Source organism: Silurus meridionalis, chromosome 10 (genome assembly GCF_014805685.1).
Source record: "Silurus meridionalis isolate SWU-2019-XX chromosome 10, ASM1480568v1, whole genome shotgun sequence".
Classification (NCBI taxonomy): Eukaryota; Metazoa; Chordata; class Actinopteri; order Siluriformes; family Siluridae; genus Silurus; species Silurus meridionalis.
This window is the reverse complement of record NC_060893.1, coordinates 6,984,666-7,008,693: the sequence shown is the minus strand read 5'-3', so window position 1 is coordinate 7,008,693 and position 24,028 is coordinate 6,984,666. Positions and strand designations below refer to the sequence as shown.

Sequence of the window (24,028 nt, the reverse complement as noted above, 5' to 3'; positions counted from 1 at the left end):
AAACTGGAAATGCCACCATGCTTGAGACATGCTTGATAAATAATCGGACATTCTTTCGGAAAGATAAAACCAAAAGTGTTTATTTCAAAACTGTACGCTATTAGCCATTTTTCAAACTCTAAAACAGGGGTCTCCAAACTCCCCCCCTCTCCCCCTGAACAAAGCCAGAGCCATCAACTTTTTAATACATGATTTACTCATATTATATCCGAATTTGATCATAAAGATTGGCTTTCCACAGAAATTTCCCTTAGTTATTAACGTATAATTATTTGTTAGATTCACCTACCAAACCAACAGAATGGTACATTCAACTTAACATTGCACCGTGATTGAGCAGGTGCTACTGCAAAATTCAAAAGGACAACAAAATGTTCAAACAGTTGGGAAAGAGCGTTTGATTCAGAATGCAGGGTATTTAACCAAAAGTGGACAAGTGATTATTTTTTGTTTAATGTAAAATAAATTGTTTCATCCGTCAAAAAACAGTTTAAGGGTCTGAAAAAATGTCATTATGATTATATATAATCACTTGCCGCTCATTTGCCCGTACGGTGCATAACAAAATAATAAACTAATCTAGCATTAGGAGGCATAATAAATACATTTAAAATCATAGTAAAATCTCCACAATAATACTAGCAGTCACTCTTTTCTGTTGTAGACTGACCCAGGCCCCCATTAAAAAAAAGGATAAATTGGTGGTTAGACATGAATTTTACAAGATCTGAGCTTCCAACCTGCTCGCCCTGGTGGCCGCCTCTTCTGATTATACGGGTCACACCACCAAGGTGAGCATGTCTCCTGGGAACAAGAGGGTAGGGGAAGGAAGCTAGAGGGAGGCTGAAGGCCTCTCTTTTGTAATAACCATACTGGTGATTTAGCACAGCTGAGTAGCTTGTAGTCAATGGAAGTGATGACAAATGCACTGCACCAACCCCCCACCCCTCCCCAGGCCATTTTCTTCTGATCTCTAGAGGAAGCAGTGTGAAAGCCAGGCAATGACCATAAACCCCAAAATGAGCTGAGAAAGGACCTGAGAAAAAGATCACCACAATTTCCCATTTCGGCTTGTCTAGTTGGTAGAACGGTCACCAAATTCACACGAGAATGAAATTTTGTGACAACCTCGTTAGGATGACCTTTGTGTAATAAACAACCATTTTCAGTTAAGATACAAACCACAGATAGAACACAAGGGAATATCTCGTTTTTTCCCTCCGAAAATCTGATCAACGCGATGATTGTGTCGTTTTTCACTTTTGCAACAGCTCAGAAAGTGAGCGGCAGCTTCTCTTCATTAGATCCGGTTTCTGGCTGCAGTACATGTGTAGTGGATAATGTGCTTGAAAGGAAGCTCGAATAACTGTTTAAATGAGGATCGATGAAGATGAAGGTGGAAACGCAGATTCATTAATAAAATCCGTGAAATTAGTTCACGCAAGTATCCCATGAGCAAGAGCTGCTTCTGTTTATCTGCTGAACTTCAGAAAGGTAAACTTGCACCGGAAACAGCACCAGAAACACTCAAGGGTGCACAGAGAGACATATTTCAAACCAACCTACTTCAATTTTACCCATTGTGCAAAACCAAGCCAGGCAGATTACTGAGCCATGTAAACGACAAACTACGGCCAAGTTTCTAAGGCAAATGTGACTTCTAGCATTTGCCAAAAGGATATTTATGAGGGTGGTATCAAAATGTTTCAAAACTAGCTTTGGAACATGCCAACAGATGGTAGCACAAGACTGCACACTCAGTCGCAAGGAGCGCCGACCTTCATAAGTCAGTTTGCCAAAAGACATCATCCAGTGTACATCGGGAGCTTTGCAACTGGTGCTAATCTGACCATGTGTGTTACCACGTCTGCTATTCTGACCACATGCGCACTCTGTCACGAGCTCTCCTCACACGCCAGTTTCTCGCCTTGAAACAACATGATCTCACTTCCGCACCCACCCTAATTCTCCAGATTTGGCTCCTGTTGACTTCGCCCTCTTCCCGGAGATGTAGATGCAGCTCAATGGTCTCTGACACCAATGCAGAGATTAAGCACAAATCGCAGAAGGTGCCTGATACACTTCAAAAAGAAGACTTTCATGACACATTCCAGAAATGACAGGAACGCTGGAAGCGCTGTACTGCTGTGACTATTTTGAAGATGATAGCGTGTAAATGTAAATAAATATAGTAAAAATAAAGTAGTTTCCTGTAACAGAGCAAGTCTCGAAACCTTTTGATACCACCTCGTATGTCACTAATCATGGTCAGAATCCGATAGTGACAAGGTAATGAGTTTGAACTGACAAGTTAGTTTGATTGGCAGTGAACTACAAACTGAAGTTCAAATGTCGTACTCTTTTGGGTCCGTGAGAAGAAAATCTGAAGATAATTCCTATTTTTGAAGATAGTCCCAATTTCCAACTCTATTTCAGTGAAAACTGGAATACATAAAAGATTGTTTTCTTCTTACACTATTAATGGCTTAACCAAATGTGAATTGGCTACACACATCAGGTTGTGAGAACCAAAAACCAAAAAAAAAAAAAAAAAAAGGATGGAAACGGTCCTTATAAGAAGCAGCATTGAGCCGGTTCTTTCCATCGAGAAAAGGAATCAAAAGTCTATTAAATGTCTATTGCACACCATTGGAAAAGTAAAAAGTTGCGACATGAACAATTCTTTCAAAAATAACGCTTTTTGTAAATGTGCAAGTCTGTTTATACCACTTTACTTTTCATGAGGCATTCTGATGTAATTCATCAACTCATGCAAGAGCTCTGGAGGAACTACTTTTTCACACAACCAGCCACCATGAAACAGTCAAACAGCTGGTGTGGTTTGTTATGCGCAATATTCTTTTAAACCTCCACATTATGGATATGACACAGGCTTGTGTCGGATAAAATGGACGGCAATTCACCATCACCAAAAGCGATTCTGATCTAGATTTGCCTGCTAACAAAAGGACTCTAAAAGCAGCCTTTGCTTGAGAAGGTCTTTCATCAGGGGTGCTGGCACAAAAAAAAAAAAATGTTGGCACAGGAATCATCACCTCAGCCAGGAAGCAACGCGCCAGCCTGCAATGGAGAAGGATTTTCTGGGGCGACACTTCAGCAGCAATAAACTTTCAGAGGATTTGGAGCTGACATTTCCAACTGTCAGCATGCGGTGCCTGTGAGAGCTTTAGCTCTGCTGGCCCAACCCCAGGGTCACTGCAGTATCATCAACCACAGATATGTGTCCTTATGCCACCTTCAAAATACCTCTCAGAGTATTTTCTCCCCCTCTCTAAGTGCATTTCGCTTTCTTTATACAACTGCTCTCAAAACGACATCTTCTCTTTCTTGCCATCCTTCAGCCTCTCGGTCTCGCTCCTTTCAACTAAATCCTCTCGTCACTATTGTGGCTCCCAGTGTGAGCATGGGGAGCTGCCAGGCATCCTGAGCTACTGATTGAAAGAGGTCAGAGATGGTGGGTCACGGTTTCCTCTCCCCCTCCGTCTCCCCCAAACCCTCGGCATGTCGCTGTGATGGCCCAGCATGAGGACGCTCATTGATCCACACATCTCTCTAAATACTCCATGCTGAAAGGTCAGCATTTGGTAGTCAAATTCGGTAGCGAAAGGTTGCTCTGCCTTTGGGTGAAAATGAACATGACTTCAATTAACAAGGAAAGTGTTTTTACACTTTTTTGTATTTTTGTTTTTTAGGTGATAATGGTTTAGAAATTGAAACAAAACTCTGCGATCTTGTTGGGGAATTAACATCAAGTGATCAAAAAACAATCACCCCCCCCCTCCACTTAATTGCATTTTACATTATATTATTCTCCAATACGCCTGTGTTGTCATGATGATGGTAAATACACTATACAGACAAAAGTTTTGGGACACCTGACCTTTCCTTCTATATGTGGTTCTTTTCCAAACTGTTACCACAAAGCTGGAGGCACTCAATTGTATACAATGTCTTTGGATGCGGTATAACAACATTTTGCATTCACTTGCACTTGGAAACCCAAACCTGTTCCAGCATGGCAGTGCCCCTGTGCACAAAGCGAGCTCCTTGATGATACAATTTACATGGTTCGGAGAGGAAGAGCTTGAGTGGCCTGCTGTAGACCTTTGATCTCATCCCTACTGAACACCTTTGGGATGAACTGGAACACTGACTGCACCCCAGGCCTCCTCACCTACATTAGTACCTGTCTTTACTAACAGCCTTGTGGCTGATGAACAGAAATGTCTACAAGCACACATCTACCCAGAAGAGTGGAGGGAATTTTTCTTTTTTTCTTTTTCTCACAGCGGATCATCCGTATTCATGATCCGCAAGTTCGATTTGGCACGTTTTATGCTGGATGTCCTTCCTAACGCAACCCTCCCCATTTATCCGGGCTTGGGACCTTCACTAAGAGTGCACTGGATTGTGCAACCCTAATGGCTGGGGACGGTTCCCTGACCGGGAATCGAACCCGGGCCGCAGCGATGAATGCGCCACATCCTAACCACTAGACCACCAGGGAGCCTAGACGAGTGGAGGGAATTATAAGAGCAAATTGGGGCTAAATGTAAAATGCCATACTCAAAAAGCAAATAGCATACTTATGCCCAGGAGTCTGCAAACTTTTGGCAATATAGTGTATCAGCACTATCTCTATGGATGCTCTAGTGCTAGTGCATCAGCTGTGCTATTTTGTAAAATGTGCCATTCGTTATGTTTACGATTTGCGACCCGGGACTGCTTAACTGTCTAGCACCAGCTCATTATACAACGCACAATGAGAGAGGAAGCTAAGATCATCGCAGCAGCCCTGACAGACTCGTCTCCTGCAGTCGCGCAATTCCAGCAGTGAAATGGCCCTGACAGCGCCAACACACTCTCTGGCTATTGCTCATCTCCTCAATGCTCTCTGGAGGCAGCTTTAGACTTTTCCCGGGCTTATTTTCCACATTTGTCAAGCGGAGGCTGCTGCGCCATGATGAGACCTCTGGGGCTCAGGCACTACTAACGCTGCATGAGAGCTACTGAAGTGCTCGGAACGAGGCAGTGAATCACCAAGGGGCTGCGGTGCGGAGTCCTAGAGCGGGGGAACGAACTGGCAGAAGACCGAGTAGAGCCTTACAAAGCAGTCGTACATCCTCCCTGTCCTCCTGTCAGGTTAGCCCAGAGTGCCCGAATCGTAGTAGCGTGCTGCAGTTAATGGGATGCGTGGGAGCCAGGCAAGGATGTGGGCTGGCGCGTGTTGGAAATTGCAGCAATTTCAAATGCTGCACTGCAATTTAATCAGTCATTAGTGGGATTCGGTGTAAGATTCCAAGCAAGAGAGTCGACGGTAAACATTTCAGCAGTGCCACGGTTTACTCGGGTCAGCTCCTTTTTCGATTATTTATGACTGCCAATATGGATGACAGCAGAGAATATTTTAGCTGTTTGTTTTTTTTTTTCAAAAAGACTGAAAAGGAAAAAAAAAAAAAAGGCTGCACTGGAGGTTGACTGTAAACAAAAGGTGTTTATGCTTTCTTTATCGTTAGCGCTCATCTCAGTCTCTCACCGAGTTGAAACAAATTAACACCCCTGCGGTGGATTCATGCCTGAGCACGCACGTGGGACACAAAAGCTGCTTTTTCCGCCAGCTATCCAACAGCATCAGATGCAGGATAACAAAACAGCAGCGTTTCGGGGTTTATTGGACCTGCTGTCTTTCATGTGGACACTTTCTTTTACAACAGAAACCACTGAAATGCAAATGCTTTATACAAAAAAAAAAAGAAAAAAAAGAAAAAAAGAAAAAAATCCATGCGGTTGTGCCAGAGCTATTTCTGGGCTGGCACTGCTGCAATCTGCCTTGCTGTGGACAAATCCTACACTGTTACAGAGAGATGAAAATGGGCCGTGTGACAAACCGTTATTATTTCGTAAAAACCTGCGTGTTTTCCTGCCAACTTACCTGCATTAGGAAAAACAGTGCATTTGCAACTAAGCTCTAAAAATGGCATTTCTGCACAAATCTCAGCCTCAAGTACGATTTTAAATTGTGGTAGAAAAGTCTGGACCGAGATTGAGGAAAAATACGCCTTCAAAAATTCCAATCTGGTTGCATTGAAGGAGAATCGGAGACATTTCTACAGCAGTAGTGTGATTACAAACTGAACTGAAGTTTTTGTTATGGCATGCAAGATCTCGAACATGATCAAAGGGTGACATTTGTTCTTAATCATTTTTTGTATCACATGTGATCTTGCCATGAAGTTCTCTTAGAGGGGATAATAAATTAAATATTTTTAAGATTCCTTTCATTTGAGGTGTCAAAGTAAATAGTTTATATACATACAGTACACTATATAGACATACATTCAGGGACACCAGACTTATCCAGCCAAATGGAAAAATCCCACAAACTGTTCCCACAATGTTGGAGGTAGACAAATGGATGTCTTTGGTTACTTAGGCGTAACTTGGAAACCCAAACCTGTTCCAGCATCACAATGTCCCTGTGAACAAAGCCAGCTCCATGAAGATATTCTTTACATGGGTTGGAGTGGAAGATCTTGAATGGCCTGAGCTCTGACCTCAACCCTATTGAAAACTTTTGGAATGAATGTGAATGCTGACTGCACCCCAGACCTCCTCACCTCACCTACATCATTACCTGAGTTTACTAAAACCCTTAAATCCCCTAAAATCTAGTGGAACATCTTCCCATAAGAGTGGAGGTTATTATAACTGCAAATGGGACTAAATGTGGAATGGATATACTGAATGTTGGCCTCAAACATGGGCAAACTGTTTTTGTCTGTCAATCAGAGTGATATCCAGTGGGTTTTCCCTTACCAAAACACACTTCCTGCATATGTAAGTGGGTCAGCAAAGAAGGAAAATAAACCCCTCAGAGTGTTCTCTTACCGTCCTCAGTTTCTTGCCATACAATGCCTTCCAGATTGACACTGGTGCCAGGCTCACAGGGGCCCAGACACTCTGGCTCGGTGGCAAGAGACACGTCGGACGTGTTGACGGCTACTGAGCGCGTGCGGACCATGATCTGCTCACATGGAGAGGAGATGTCAGTGCTGCCAACTGAAGCGAGGAGATGAAGAGGTGGAGGGGCCGGCGTTGACACTGGGGAATCCATCTGCACAAAGAGAGGAGAGATGGGTTTAGTTTTTTTTTTGGGGGGGGGCGGGGGACGGGACAGGACAGGAAGGACAGAAAGAGATACTAAATATACAAGTATAACAATCCATAAAACATCTCAAACCACCACCGAACAATACAATTTTATATATAACTATTATTTGCTATAATCAAATCTGACCTGATTGCAGAAATCCAGGGTATAACAACAAGACAACTGCCTTCTACAGACTGTGCAGTTGCAGCAATCTCATAGGATCATTTCAAATCACATGGATCTAAAAATAGTGGGTAGGGCCAATGAGTTTAATGCCTATAAGTTTGTTCCCTATATGTTTATCCCTAAGGACTGAGCCAGTGGCGACTGTGGCAAGGAAAAACTCCCTGAGACGGTATAAAGAAGAAACCCTGAGAGAAACCAGACTCAAAAGACTGAAATTCCTTTCATTATAGTTGTACCTATCGAATTGTTGGCTATGATTCAAGGTCGCATAGACGAATAAAATGTCATCAGCATGCTCTATTGGAAGAAGAAGAATCGTGTTTTGTTGTTGTTATAGTGTACTTAAAAAAAAAAAACAATAAAGAAGCGAAGGTGTTGGAAAAGAAGAACATAAACCTGGTCATTGCTAGTGCAGAGGCACCGACTTGGGACACCAGACATAAACCTAAGCCTAGTCTACATACTAGAGATGGTAGGATTCAATGTTCTGTATCGGTGCATTAGCATAAATGTTAAAATAATAAATAAATGTTAAAGATGTGATGCATCAATTTAAAAATTTGCATGTGTAAAAAAAGTTTTATTTATACATAATTATTAATAGAAGCGCTATACTTTTATTATTTAAAAAGTGACCAATTATTTGTGACCAATACTCTATATGTAAACTGATTTCTCCTGAGAACTGTTTCTCGAGTGCGTTCTTTTAGCACCACAGCCTTTATGTGAATATGACGTCCTGAGAGTCACGAAATATAGATTAACATGGCAGAGGTAGAGCTGCATATTCCTGAAGACAGAACAGAAAAAGAACATCTGGTTTTATTAAAAAAAAATTTCCATCATGTTTCATTTGTATTGGCCAGTCAGTAGATGCAGGTTGTATAATTTCAGAAATTTTTGCAGTCTTTCTTTGGTCTATAAACTGTCTATGACCCTCGGTCTTAAGATAAAGGAACAATGTTTTAGATCCTACGGTCAAAAAAATCGCCTTGATTTCTTCACATTGGTCATCTTTCTTCTGGGACAGCCTAAAATCATACAATGTATACTGACCATTAACGGTGATCATATGATTTCTAAATAAAAATAAATAAATAGTAATAATCAAATCAAGCTAACATAAAGCCACAATACAGAATGCACACCCATGCAGCCCAGAAATGAATTTAAAGAACCATTTCCCTGCCACAAGTCACACGTGTATGGGTTACACATGGACGCCATCGTCAGCGTAGCGTTCTCTAATTATAACTTCGTCGTACGGCATGATTACAGTGCAAGCTGAACTCTTCACGCATTCCTCCTTCCTTTATTCTGCACAGAAACTCAATTGGAGTCAACTGATTAGAGGTTAATGACACTAAACGAGATCTCTTTAGCTAGGGACAGGAGTGAGAACACACACTAGCCAAGGAGGATACGTCCTCATCTACTTAATCTTATTTCTCTGCAGTTCTTCTTCCCCCCTATAACTGTTAGCAAGCTAAGACACACAAAATTCGTACAAATGAGCACCGGCTGCTCAACAGGTGAAAAACGTCTGGAAAACTCAATTGTATTTATAAGGTGTTGCTTCACAGTAGTCTGCATTACACATATCCTGTGAGGAAAAACACTGAACCACATAAATCAGGATATTAAAAAATGTACAGGAAAAAAAAACACTGGGTAAAGAGAGGAAATAAGACACAATGGAAGAGATGTTGCAATGATTCTGCGGTTTGGGATCCATGACGATAAAAACGACACTCAAAGTACAAACCAGATGTGGGGGTAAAACCAGGATGGACATTCTATGGATTAAATTATCAAGACACTTTTTCCCCCAGCCATATGTGGTTCTTCCCAAAAGTATTACCACAAACTTGAAGGCACACAATTGTATAGGATGTCAAAGAGCCCCAAACCCATGCTTTACAAGGGTTGAAGTAGAAGATCTTGAGTGCTCTGCTATGAAGCTCTGACCTCAACCTTATTGAACACCTTTGGGATGAATTGGACACTGACTGCACCCTTCTCACCTCACCTACATCAGTACCTGACTTTACTAAAACCCAGTGGCTGAATGAACAAATCTCTACAAACGCCCTCCAAAATCTAGTGGAAGATCTTTCCAGAAGAGTGGCGGTTACAGCTAAAAGGAGCAACATACAAATCTTATGGTCGGGTGTCCAAAGATTTTGTCTATATAGTGTATAATAACTCAAGAATTTGTAGTGAATGGGACACACAGCCAGAGAGGTTTCTAAAGGATAGTAGAGTCTAATAAAACTAGCAAGCTAGCATTATAACGCAGAATTGATGCAGCATTTTTAAGAAGTGCTTTTACTTTGTTACTGTACTTACGTACAGTACATTCTTCAAGTAATTCAGAGTATTTTTATTTTGGGAAACATTAACTTCACTACATCGATATATGTAATATTTTATTTTGCACTCCACTACAATTTAGAAAAACTTGCAAGTAAAGACTAAATGACTACTGAACTCAACACTACACCGCTAAATCACTACAAAACAAACAAACAAAAGACTGTATATAACCTCTGTACAATACATGTACATACTACATATTATATCTTTTTCACTCCTTATTACATCTGCACTTTTTATATCTGTATGTATACTTATCATCACTGTACATTCTGCCCAACATTTCACATTCATCTGTGTATATAATGTATGTGTATATATTTAAATATATATATATTTTTTATATATAGTAGACTGTTTATTCAGCTTGCTACTCCTTAATGCCATAATCCTGTGATCTTGTAACCTTCATAACCTTTATATTTATTCACTGTATATACTTCATATATATACCACTGCTGTAAATATGCCAGATAGTTATCTGCACTGTAAATATGCTAGATATTTATCTGCACTTTTTGCACAACTGCTACATTTTGCACTTCTGGTAGATGCCAAACTGCATTTCGTTGCTGTGTACCTGTACAATGCAATGACAATAAAGTTGTATCTATCTATCTATCTATCTATCTATCTATCTATCTATCTATCTATCTATTCATCTATCTATCTATCTATCTATCTATCTATCTATCTATCTATCTATCTATCATCTATCTATCTATCTATCTATCTATCTATCTATCTATCTATCTAAAGCTATTTTGGCCACGATTTAGTTGCTTGAGGCAAATTTTGAAAATCCTAAAAGATTCCAATATTCCAAGGTTAAAATCCGTAGTCTTCGATCACTGGTTTGACGTGTTCACCGACAGCCGATGTAGTAGAAATGTAAAAATGTAGAAATGAGTCAGGTGGACAGTACAGCAGGAAGAGAAACGTAGTGAGTTATGGAGGGAAAAGGAGTGTTTATATGAGGTTTTTTTTTTTTATCAAGGCATGTCGTGAACAAAATTAACACTACGGATTGGTTTTGTTCACTGCTAGCTACTGTTAGCGAGAGAATGCGGGTCTGAAAGTGTCGAGGATTGATGACGTAAATCTTTGGACGAGACTTTTTCTTGTGTGCATCTGTTTTTCCACTGTCTACAGTCTGACATTATGACAACTGAGATCAGTGACATGGGGGATCATGTTCGTGCAGTCTGACGAGCAACAATCGGAAGAGGACTATTAAAAATTGTACATTGTGATAAGTGATAACTGTTGCAGGACCAGAAGGTATAACCCCTAGATTCTGGTGAGAATGTGTATAGATTAAGAGTTCTCCCACTGTGTGTCTGTAACCTTTAAAACAAAACAAAAAAACCCCTCTTTCCTTAGAAAGGTGTGATGTGCAGAATAATACACCGAACTGCATAAATGATTCAAATCTAGTTCTCAAATCTTTTTACCTGTGAGTCATATTTAAGCCCAGTCCATTGAGTGCCCTCAGAAAAGATCAGCGATAAATGTTCTAAGGCCACAACTAAAACCGAGAGTGGATCAGGGTTTTTTCCCAGTAGTAGTTTCCCCACCTTGGGTTAGAAATGCTTAAACACACAAAAAAATAAATCCTCAATTTTCAATGGCTTTTGGTGTAAAGTGTGATTAATGTAATCTTGTGTTCTGTTTGTAAAAATACAATGGAATAAAATTTATTTGATTTATTCCAGTACTGCATTTGGTCAGCTTTCAGTTGTTTCAAATTGTGCTGTAGTGATAAATTTGCATTGAGTATTTGTAGTTTCACTCAAATACAGATATGATGTACTTCTTCCACTAGCTGGATGTTTCAGAGCGATCAAGTTGCCCAGCAATGAGTCACCGATGACACAATGTGTGACTACGGTCTGTAACTCGACTATCAATATCTCCAGCAATATGAGTAGTGTGTTGTGGCAGATACTGTCAAAGGCAAAGTGTGTTCAGGGAAACACAGTAACACAGGCATTAACGATCCCCAAGTGAGCAATCTCAGTAGTATGGAACAGATTTGATAAAAAAAAAGTACTATTCTCACCACAGGCAGCCATTTTTTTTTAAACATTCTTTTTTTTTCCCCCTTTCTTTTAACCATAGTGTGAAAAGCATAAACATTTCCAATTACAATTCAGTGACACTGTCATGTAAGGCTTCAGTGCTTGACTTCTGCTTGAAAAGGCACATCAGATTCAAAAGCTTCCCCTCCCCCCCTAAAATGATTGTACATTTTAATTTAGTGTAATTAATCGTTCATCTCAGCAGGAGCAGGAGTCAATGACTGGTAACAAAAGAAACCATTAGCACACTCGGGCTGCCTTTACACATGAGAACTATTTGCAGGTTGCATTAAAACACACTATTTGACAGGAGCAAGAATAAATCATGTGCAATGGGTTTTGTATTTGTTTCAGGCCATTTCTTTCAGCAGTGCTAAAGTATAGAATTTTTAATAAATAGTGACAAATGAAACCGTTTATTCTTTTCCAAATATGAACTGTACAAAAAGACTGTACTGAATAGAGCTTTTTAGTTTTTCTCTCAAATGGAAATTCTTTCATTTATATGTACATTTAATCTTTTCTCTACACTATAATGACCAAAGTATCAGGATGCCTGACTCTTCCAAGCTATGTGTGGTTCTTCTCCAAATTGTTACCACAAACTTGGAGGCACAAAATTGTATAGGATGTCCTGAGATGCGAGTAGCATAGAATTTCCATTTAATTGCAGTAGGAGAGCCAAACCTGTTCCAGCATGACAATGTCACTGTGCACAAAGCCAGCTACATACCGTATTTTCCCCGGCGGCTAATTTATGGATTTTTCCTGGGTTTTTCCCGGTTTCACAAGCTTCAAGCCAAAAAACTGAACTCCATAACAATAAAACAATGCAATTGCGGAACGGGTTCAGGTGAACCAATGAAACTTTGTATTAAATCAGATGCGCTCCCACTGAATCGGGCCGCACCACATCATAAATATGGATGATGTTCCTCTGACGTTTGACCTGCCGCTCACTCGGACTGTCAACAGGAAATGCGAATCATTCGTCACGCTGAAAACAACCGGGCATGAAAACACGCACTTCACCTGTGTTCTGAGCTGCATGGCATCGGGAGAAAAGCTACACCGATGGTTTTTTGAACGCATGACGATGCCAAAAGATAAACTCTCAAGAGAAATAGTTGTGAAAGAAAGGAGGAAGACAGTGAACAATGACTTTCTTGGTAGGCTACTGTTTAGATACAAGCCGTGTAACAGACACTGTCTTTCATTAAAGCCTGTGTAAAGTTCATTAGTTTCAATCTAGACACCTAGATTTATAGACAGGTGCGGCTTATTTATGTTCAAAATAAACATCATCGTAACATTTGTTGGATGCGGCCTATATTTGCGTGCGCTTAATAGTCCGGAAATTACAGTATATGTTTACATTTGTCAGAGTGGAAGATCTTGATTGGCCTGCTATAAAACTCTGAATCTAACCCTATTGAACAATGCAATGTCCAAAAAGCACATATGAATCTTATGGTCAGGTGCATATGGTGTATATTGTTGGCTGTTTGTCTCAGAAGGTACTACCAACATGCACATCCACTAATCTATTGCTCTGTGTGTACACATATTCGCCATTGGATATTTCTACTACCTGTCTATACATAATTATCAGTGTAAACTCTCTCTCTTAAAGATCTCAAAGTCCAAACAGCATTCTTTAGCTCCTGGAGGAACAATACTATTCATTAAAGAGAAAACAAGGCCAGACATTACAGAGCAAAACAAGCAAGTCGATATTCAATAACAAATGTGAGTGTAAACCCGAAGCTGGACATGCTCCTGGTTTCCTGCACACATTGATAAGTTTTAACAGCTATCTAAAGAATCTATACAGTGATGAGTGATATTTACTGCTAGAAGTAAACTACTGAGGAGCTAAGGGGTCTTGTTCATCAATATTACTGCCATCAATGATGTGTTTTAGGCTAGAATACTTTATGAAAATTAGCAGTCTTTTTACAAAGAAATCTTCGGTGCTGAAAGCTTGGTAGCCCTGATCAGCGTTTTCCAATCCAGCACCAGGTGCCCTGCATCTGAGAAGTCCATATTTTGTCTTTTTCCCATTTATATCATGGCATTTCCAAATCAGCTTTCTTCTGATAGCTTGCAAAAGAGTACTGGATTTGTTAGTGACTACAGATGACATACTGGGTCCCCATAAACGCTAACAGCAGAATTGAGTGTTTAAAAAAAATAATAATTTAGCAGAAAATCTGAAACTCCTAAATCTTTGGAAGTACAGGTTATAACTAGAATCTCAAAAGGCTTCTTCAGCAGATGTTCCCTACAAAGAGTCCTAACTGGCAGTTGTGAAAACTGACTGGGGCAAATAAACAAAAGGGACACATTCACCGTAAGACATCAAATAATTTAATATGCAGTATCACATCAGCCCGCCGTTGCTACTCACCATGTCCTATAAAGTGTCCGTCATTTCGCACCTGGAGCGTTAAAAAGAATTGTGAACTTTAACCTAAGCCATAATAAAAGGTACTGTTTAGGACAATACGAGTTCACCATTGACTACTCATTGTGAGACCATGCTGACGTGATGAACCATGCTGGTCAGTGTTATGACAGCAAAGCAGCGCCACGGCAATTTGATGCTTGTTTGCTCGCCACAGCCAGCCAGCACATTTCGGTAAGAGAATGAGATCTGGGAGGGGGAAGGTAGAGGGGGGGTGGTGTCATTAATGAGCCGTGCAGGAAGAGAAGCACCGGCTTTTTCCAGTTTCGCGTCTGGCTGCTTCTTCACCAGAAGCAACAAGCTCCCAGCTGCATTGAGATGAGAGAAGAAGCCTATAATTGAGGAGGCAGCTGGTGCACTCAGCAGACGGCAGGATTTCTGAGAACACCTCATGAGGATCTTACTGTCAAGGATATTATTGAGCCCATGGTGCCAGAACAGATGTCTGCACTTGCAGGGAGTAGAAGTAGTTTATATACGCTAAAAAAAAAGGTTTTTGAAAAAGATTTTGAAAGAAAATTTTAAATGCACCAATCCGTTGTAGTAACTCGAGTATGTGAAAGGTGTTATTGGAATCCTAACACTTACCCAAAAAAACAATCTTCGCAAACAATCCTCGGTTTTCGGGAGGCACCACGAGACGCGCTAGGGGTCACGCGCTTTAATTTTAGCCACATCCCGCCGGTAAGCCTTGCAGGACTGCTTTATTACATAAAAGGACAAGGGTTTCTTTGGGGCTGTGGAATGTTAATCCTGTTGAACAGCAGCAGGCAGCAGTCATTCTTCGGCAGCTTTTATGAGCACAGTGTGGCTGGACGGCTGGGACGTGTAAGTGCATTCCGAGCTAAGTTCCTTTTTAGACACACTGACATGCTGTTCGCTGGGCTTAATTCATTGGCCACACTTGTCACTTCACTCTGGCAGGCAATAAGAAAACTGAACAAACTACCAGTATAAATCAGCATTCACTTGGTCTCTGTCGTTCGCAGAAAAAAAAAGATTTCAAGTATTCCAAGGCAACGGAGACATAACAAAATGGCCCGGCAGAATCAGCCCATTAACTGGGCAACCTTGATGTTTGAATTGTTTGTTAAAGCTGAGCCTTTTACGTTCACCAGTTGTACAAATATGTGTCCTTAAAAACACCTTCATTCCTAAGAGTACTGTGAATACAAATTTTTAATGATTTAATCACACACTAAACTATATATAAAATAAAATCCCAGATTTAGAAGATAACCCAAACTATTAATTTCCTATAACGATGAAACGGGTTCCAACATTTGTAAGGACTTTGGTGTCCGTCTAAAATGCAAGTCAACAGGTAAGGCTTTGGGGCATTTATTTACTTTCCAGCTCTCTGAAATGTCCCGGCAATGACAAAAAAAATGCCCCGTTTTCACAGTTCGCACTACGACGCAAAAACACCATTTTTAAATTGATTCACTTTAGCGAGCGTTTTTTTACAAATGAACAGAAAGCCAAAGTGGAGGGAAAAATGAAACATGGCCATCGTACTTCTGATTGGAAGCTCACAGGTTCTATTTCCAGGTTCACCAAGGCGCTACTGCCGAGCAGTAAAAAAAAAAGGCCCTTAACCCTGTTCAGTTTTAATGAGGTTATTGTAAGATGCTCTGGATAAGGACTGCGAAAAGTTAATATGAGCAGTGTCAAATTCAAACACGCAGCAAAAGTCAACAGTAGGTGTTTTACTGCTGGTCGACATAGTGACTTAGTAAATGGCATGAATGGTATAACACAGCTGACAGGAAACACATGATGTGCATACTTACAAAAAGTACTTTGTCCAACTTTATCGTGTCGTTGGACACACCCACATGTCAAGTCAAGTCAAGTTTATTTCTATAGCGCTTTTCACAACAGACATTGTCTCAAAGCAGCTTTACAGAAATCAACAGTCAAGGTGAACGGTGTGCATTTATCCCTGATGAGCAATCCGTGGCGACCCACATCTCATTACCAACGCTCGCTATCGCTCAATGTCATTATAAATACATGCTCTCCTGTTCCTTTGTCTGTGTGAGTCGCTGTGTTTGTGAATGCAACTTACAATGAAGGAGAAACATACGTTCATGTATTTCACCTAAAATTGGTCTCAACAAACAAATACAACCATACTGCTGTTCTCTCTGACAAAACTCTCCACCAGGCAAAAAAAGCACTAGGAGGTATTAAGATATGTCCTGTGTACATCACGAGCTGTGCGACTGGTGCTATTTTGACCACGTGCGTTACCACGTCTGCTATTCTGACCACATGCGCACTCTGTCACCGAGCTCACCTCACACGCAAGTTTCTCACCGAAAACAACAATCTCACGTCCACACCAACCCTGTTCCCCAGATTTGGCTCCTGTGGACTTCACCCTCTTCCCGAAGATGAAGATTCAGCTTAATTAATAATTATAAGGGGAGAACCGGTACACGTATTCATAGCGCATTTCAGAACGGTACACACGTGTACAGAATGCAATCCCTGTTTACGTGCAGAAGGTAGATAAAATCTGATTTCCCTCAGGAACGTATTAAGTGGTGAACCGCATGTTTGTTTAGTCTCCGCCTCGCACTTCGAGCGCATTTATATTATAATGAGCAGTATTAAACTTGAAAAAATGCACCAGAGTTAGCACAGTGTCACTTTTGTGTGCACGCATTTGTTTTTTGCATGCTTAAAAACGCTAAAGAATCCATAGCGCTAGCGTTAGCTGCTAACAGAAAGGGGCTAACGGCTAATGCTATGGATTCTTTAGCTTCAAGGATTTCTTTTAAAATGAGAGAAACTGCTGCATATCGAGGGAGTGAATGAATGAAGGATGGAAGGAATAAAGACATTTGTCAACGTATGCTGCAATAAGTAGAACAATTAAGCAAATCATATTTACATATTTTACATATTAAATGTAAAACACAAACACTTATATACACATCTGTATTACCCAAATAGGGTAAAAAAATATTTAACTATTTAATGACATTTTCCATGCATTTAATCAAGTTAATTTGGGCCAATTTAATTGATTACTCAAATATTTAATTGTTTTATTGTTTGTTTAATAGTTTTAATGGATTTCTCATTTATTTAACCAAGCAGGCATTTTATTAAAAATTGTGTGAAAAAATTTAAACTGTTGATGTTCACAAATGAATTTAATAATAATAATAAAATGCATTAATAAAAACAAGCAATTTTATGTTTCACGGTTCTTCCCCCTAATTGTCCCGTAATTTAACCGAACCGTGAATTTTGTGTACCGTCGCACCCCTAATAGTTATACATTTGATTTAAATGCAAATAATTGAAATGAAGTCTACCAATTTCTCTGAAGTTCAGTCTGAACTCACTTCCGTCTCTGCAAAACTTTCAAATATTTTTATAAAGCTGTTTGCCTGCAGTTTGTTTCACAATGTGTCATAGAAATGACTTGGTATTTGAATGCGAAATGACTCACACTTAGCATTGTATATACGGAAAACAAACTGCGGGAAGGAATTCGACAAGACAGTTAGACAGGAAAGCAGATTGACATTTCTGCACTCGAATACCTGCCTCTCTGCCTTTGCACAGGCCCCTTTCCAAGCGGTCGGTTTCGATATTCCAGGGCAATGAGAGGTCACATAAAATGCATGGTAGCAGGAAAGACCTGTGAAATAGCTCTATAAAAAATTGCACTGAGCTGCTGAACACATTTAACAGTTACGTGATATGCTACATTTAATAGTCGGAATAAAAAAAAATGGATCTGCGAACAGTAACACCACAGACCTCCTACAATCAAAAGCACGGTGCCTCCAGACCAGCGAGTGAACCACTCCAAACCAAAAACCAATGCTTACAACTCGAAAGCAAGACCACCAAACACTAACCATAAGCAACTGTGTTCTGGAAAAGGGGGACACAACCACCACAACGGCCCCGAGCTCAACTCTGTGCTTAAAGAGCCGCAAGAGCCAGAAGGCAGTTCAGGGAGGTGCAGCTGGAGAACAGGCACTGGAAACAAGACCCAAATTAATACGGAACCATAGCAGGAGCGACAGCCGTGTTCAATAAAAACAAAGTCCGCTTCCTGGCTCCGTTTTCTCTTTTGTGGTTTTGAACACACCATTAGTGGTTCAGAGCTAGTTTTTCTTCAAGCGGTTTTCGGGTTATGCCAAGTTTTGCGTACACTGGCCCTGCACTCGGTCCACACCCTGGCTTTCGAAACACTGCTCTGTGGTTAGCATACAATTAAGATTTTCAAACAACTGACATTCAAAGTCAAACGATGGCTAAGCCGGTTTATAATCCAGGCTGATGACAAGCTACAAGCTTTACCAGGAGCCAACAATAAGTAACTTGCAACAATGATTCATTCAGGCATAAAACGAATCACTACTGTTTTTTTTGTTTTGTTTTTTTTCAGTAGTACAATCTTGCAGCTTGTTTGACTTAAGGCTTGACAAGTAGAAACACACCATCACCTGACAGCATGAATCATGGAAAGAGAAATCATATTCCATTTGCATAAAATTCTCCCATCACAGGGTTGGACTAGTATATGCTTCTGCACGGTCTTGAGCATGGAATGTGGGGAAATTCGCTCGAATGAATTAAGTGTTTAAGCTTTCGATCAAATCCGACAATGGGTGACCTCTGGGATTTTTTTTTTTTTCCAGGGCTAATCCCTGACAAATGTTCAGCAGCAAAAAAATAAAACATTAGTCTGACTTTAGCAAAGTCTGCAAGTTTCACAAAAAGTTTGTCATTTAGGATCCAAAGGAGAATCACATGACATGCTTTCAATGCTGTGTGAGTAGTGTGCTACACTATATGGGCAAATTGGTATTGGAACGCCCGACTTCCAGCAATTGTATTCGCATGAGGCAGCATTACACTTTCCTTTCACTTTCAGCATGGCAATGCCCCTGCACACAAAGCAACTCCATGAAGATAGTGTACATGAATTGGAGTGGAACATCTTGAGTGGCTTGCTATAGAGCTCTGACCTCATCTTGATGAATTGGAACGCTGACTGCAACCCAGGCCTCTTCACTCTACAACAGTACCTGACTCTCTGTCTGAATGAGCACGAATCTCCACAAGCACACTCCAAAATCATGTGGAACATCTCAGAAGAGTGGAGTTTATAATAACAGCAAATAGAGACTAAACGTTCAAAAAGCACATAGGAATCTTAAAGTCAGGTGTCCACAAAGTTTTCTCCATATTTAATGATGAAAAGACAAAGAACTCCACTAAGGCACTGAAAACATCTTGTGAGCAAATGTTGTCCCACAGGTGCAGACTGGAGCTCGACTTTTTTCCAGTAAACTTATTTGACTAGCTTTTGTAGTTCGAAAATGTATTCCTCATGGGTCAGACAAGGACAGCATTTACATCACTACCTGTAAAGGGACAGGTAATTTCCTGTTTGCAAAAGAGGAATTACATACGTTTGAGACAGTGAGCGAATCTGTGCTTCATACAGTGCTTCAGATCTTCTCAAATCTTCTCTTCCCTATTGTATGAAGAGTGAAAACCTTCTGGATAGGAAGTTCTACTTCAATTACAAACAAGCAATCTTCATCAATGGAAAAATGCATAAAGCATGCTCTTAGCATAGGTTGCTGTGGTAAAAGCTTTGAAAAGGTTGACCCCATGCGAGATTCAGAGACATGGCTCGGTCTGGAGAAGAGTTCAGGTCGGGTCAAATCTTGTACTTAAACCAGTGCACAACCCCCGAATGTGGAAAAAGTACATCTGCTCAACAAGTCTTGAATGTTAACCAGAGAAACCACATGTCTGTGTTTTTATTACTATAAAACAAAAAGACGGAGAAAAAAATATGGAAATAAAAACAGATGAACAGCAACCAAGACAATGAAATAAAATTTGCCGCGATATGAGATGTGCTGGGACGGGGGAGGGGCGGCGAGGATTGGCCAGATCGGCTCTTTAACAGCAAATACAGATATTTCTCAAACATGTAAAAACTATAGAAGGAGTTTACTTGTGACATATTTAAATATTTTCTTCTAAAATTGGTTCTACACTCCAGCTGGTATTAAACTGCTGACAATACCGTGGTTCTTCACCCTTCAATAAATATAACAACAGGGACAGGGGATGAGGGGCTGAGGGACAGAGAAAGAGCGATGAAGAACGAGGGACGGAAAATGAGTGATGGGTCTATTTCAGTTCTGCATAATCAGCTCAGCTTTACCAAAAACGAAGCTTTCAATCTTGATATATTTTATATAGATTCAAAGTGATGAATGGATGACCAGGAGGAAGGAGGAAAAGAGGAAGGCCAAAGAGGAGGTTTATGGATGTGGTGAGGGAAGACATGCAGGTAGTTGGTGTAAAAGAGTCAGATGTCGAGGACAGGGGGGTATGGAGACGGATGATCTGCTGTGGCGACCCCTAATAGGAGAAGCCGAAATAAAAATAAAAAGATATTTGATTGGTTAATGATCTCTAATGGAGGCTGTGGAAGTAGTAAATTTCACAGGCATTTATTAACTTCATAGTCGAATTACACTACTGTTTCTATGGGAGGAGCTCGTTCAATGGGTTTTGCTCTTATTTTGTTATAATGACCTCCACTCTTCTGGGAAGATGTTCAGTCAGATATTGTATTGTGCTGGTGGAGATTTGTGCTCAACCAGCCATAAGGGTGTTAGTAAAGTCAGATACTGATGTAGGTGAGGTGAGGAGGCCTGGGGTGCAGTCAGCATTCACAGCATTCAGACCTGGGGTTCAAGTCAGTGTTCAATAAAGTTGAGGTCAGAGCTTTACAGCAGGCCACTCAAGATCTTCCCCTCCAACCTGTGTAAAGTATATCTTCATTGAGTTCACTTTGTGCACAGAGGCAGTGTCATCCTGGAACATGTTTGGGTCTCCGAGCTCAAGTGAAGGCATCTGGAAAAGCCAAGAGTCGCCAAGTTCATATACTGTGTAATTGTTAAAACATGACGTATAATAAGATTTTTTGGATTTAGAAAATGGAGCCTGTGAGCAGGTTATGGTTGACGCATTGCCATCAATAGGGAAAAAAACTAAACTCGTCATACACTACCTTCCTGGAAAACCGCATTCTTTTCAGCCCTTAAAATAACACCACCATCACCAAGATGTGGCGAACAGCACACATGCTCCAGCAAAGTGGATCCGATCAATTAAATTTTTTTTAAAAACGTATCTCTGATGGTGCTGACAGAGTTGAAGTGATGTCACGCAATGTTTAGAAAGACTAGGCTCTAAACAGTCTTCCGGGTGAACATCATCAATCTCCCACATAAACAAAGTGACCGCTAAAGGGTTTTAAAAGCTGAAGAAGGGAAAAAAAAAGACTCTGACAGAAGGGTTTAAACATCCTCCTGTCAAACTCGCATCCTGAGCCGAGAGGGGAAAAGAAAAAAACCCAAAAAAGTCAGTGAGGTTGACTGCAAAGATGAAACCGACGGCGGAGACGTCTTCTCTGCTGGTCTTCCAACATTCCAGCTCACGAGAAAGAAAAAAAAAAAAGAAATGGTGTCTGAAAGGCAAACGGCTGCTGGAAAACAAACACAGAACAGAGAAAAACACATATTTGGCCATTAAACAGAACCACTTTTGCACAGCTAGCCAAAACACACAGCTTTAATCTGGTGTGCTTTTCTTCCTTTCATTTTTTTTTTCCCAAGCTCTGATTTTGTCTGATTAAAGAAAACAAAGCTGCACGAGGCGTTAGGTACACAAATGCTCCGAAAACAATCCGAAACCGAACCGTTGCGACTCGGTTAGCGCTCGCCCGAAACGCCGCGAGAATGCTGTGCATGACTAATGAGCCCCGATTGTAAACGATGCAACTCAAAAACTTATTTTTTTCTCCCAAAAAAATTTCTGCATGAAACGAGTCGTACAGCACAGACGCTGCGTTCTCGCTTCTGTAGGAGTCACTTGTTCGAGCTCGAGGAGCTGGCTACAGAGCAGACTACGCCGATGCCGCGGAGTCGTAAAACGAATCGGGTAAAAAACTGCCCCGACCTATAATTACAGAGAGCAGGACTCACTGAAAAGCGCTCTGTAATCTGAGTTGCTCTCTTGATGCTGGCCTGCTCACCACATTTGAGGTGCTAAATTGGTAGGTGCGGAGATGCCAAACTCCCCCCACCTCCCCGAGTCTGACGGTTAGAAAGGCGGATCGAACGACGTGCGATTCACGCCAGGCTACTAAGTGACACGCTGCAATATCAGCCCAACACACACACACACACACACACAACTGTCAGAGAAATTATATGACTGTTAACCGCAAGCCTCCTGCAACCTGAGTCTTTTGATTTCAGTCTTACAGCAGAGGAAAAAAATGATAATCTCTTGAGCACACTGGAAACCCCCACTGATGCTGAAAGTAACACCTCAGGGGGGGAAAAAAAGAAAGGAAACAGTAGATGAGCCAAACAAACTCGTCAAGGAACCTCTAACTCGATAATAAACAACACAAGGACAAAGCAAGATGAGAGGGGAAACAAAAAAACCGAAAAGGAAAGCGTCATTTGTGAATAATGGCTAGTGAGCAAATAAGGTCAGGCCTTTTCACTTCACTCATCCTCCACCTCATATCCAGCAGTTCAAAAGAACCTTGTTATTCAGTGAAAAATGGATTGAAAACTGTTCTATTATAAAGAACGCTGCGATGATGCGAGGCTTCTTTCTTTTAAAAAGAGGCCGAGCTGTGACTCGAGAGCAAGATGCAAAAAAAAAAACGCTAGCTGATTCGAGCGAGCCGTCTCACCTTTCGCACTCTGAAAGCGCCACTCTCTCATGGTAGCGCGGCCGGCTCGATAAGGAGAATTTGTTTCCACCCGAGTTCTCGTGGCCGCTGGATCCCTGCAGGTTTCCTGTTCGGTTCTCGTCAAGATGAAGTGTAGAAGTGGCCTTTGTGCGAGGCTCACTCCGCTGCCGGATTTGAGTCATTACTGAGCGAGTGCTCTCGCGATTGTGAAAGCGTGGGAGCCTGGTGCGGCAGACGAGTGCCACGCTGGGGTAGGTAAAGCAGGTGAAAAGAGAAACGGTGGGCAGGAAGAGCCCGTCTAGGTCATTTACATACTGCAGTGTAACCAACTAAACATCAAAGTAAAATGCAGAAAGGGTGTGCAAAAACAGACCTCGCCCCCTGCATTACAGATCGGGTTTTGAGTTTTTAGTGCCTCATCGATCACAAATTTTGCATCATCGGAAAACATTTAGAAAGAAATCAGGTCCCTTTGTGGCATTCTAAAAAACAGGACTTGGGGGGGGGGGAATTACCTCTTTGACCACAAGCTTTGAATTTCGTCCCTGCTACAGATTAGTCCCTGCCCTCCTGAAATTCAATTATGAGCCAATGAGAAGTTCAGAGCCAAACAGTGTTTGGCAGCCATAGGCTTTGGCTCCCCATTGTTCGGAATTAAGTGCGCGAGGCCAAGGGCCTTATGGGGGGAAAAGAAAAAGAAGGATGGGAGGCAGGGAGGAAGTGGGGAGGGGTTAGGGTTCTCAGCAGGGTGTTTCCCTAAGCTTCCCCTACCCTTAAGAACAGCTGCGGGGAATCCGATCGCCTGCTGCTGAGGCGAAAGCGAGCCACACGTCCTGATATCGCAAAGAAACCAGATCGGATGGAAGTCGTTAATCGGGGGAGGTTTGATAGTGAGCAGATAAGTGCTCCTGCCCTCCGGTACTACAATCCATACGTTTTTGCGTATCTGTCCCAACCTTTACCTGAAG

General features: G+C 41.2%; 1 protein-coding gene and 1 non-coding gene across 5 annotated transcripts in view; both read right to left on the bottom strand.

Moving 5' to 3' along the window:
• Nucleotides 1-24,028, bottom strand: part of znf609a (zinc finger protein 609a) — a 122,413-nt gene that overhangs the window by 15,072 nt on the left and 83,313 nt on the right. For 2 of the 4 annotated variants that reach the window (XM_046859194.1, XM_046859195.1), the window contains one exon: nucleotides 6,910-7,135. In XM_046859194.1, the coding sequence (XP_046715150.1) occupies nucleotides 6,910-7,135 (226 nt within the window). Of the gene's footprint in view, nucleotides 1-6,909; nucleotides 7,136-14,872; nucleotides 14,894-23,060; nucleotides 23,290-24,028 lie in introns of those variants that run through there. The other 2 variants (XM_046859196.1, XM_046859197.1) reach the window with 2 other exon arrangements.
• trnae-uuc lies at nucleotides 4,457-4,528 on the bottom strand. The gene has a single exon. It is a non-coding gene; the product is annotated as a tRNA-Glu (tRNA).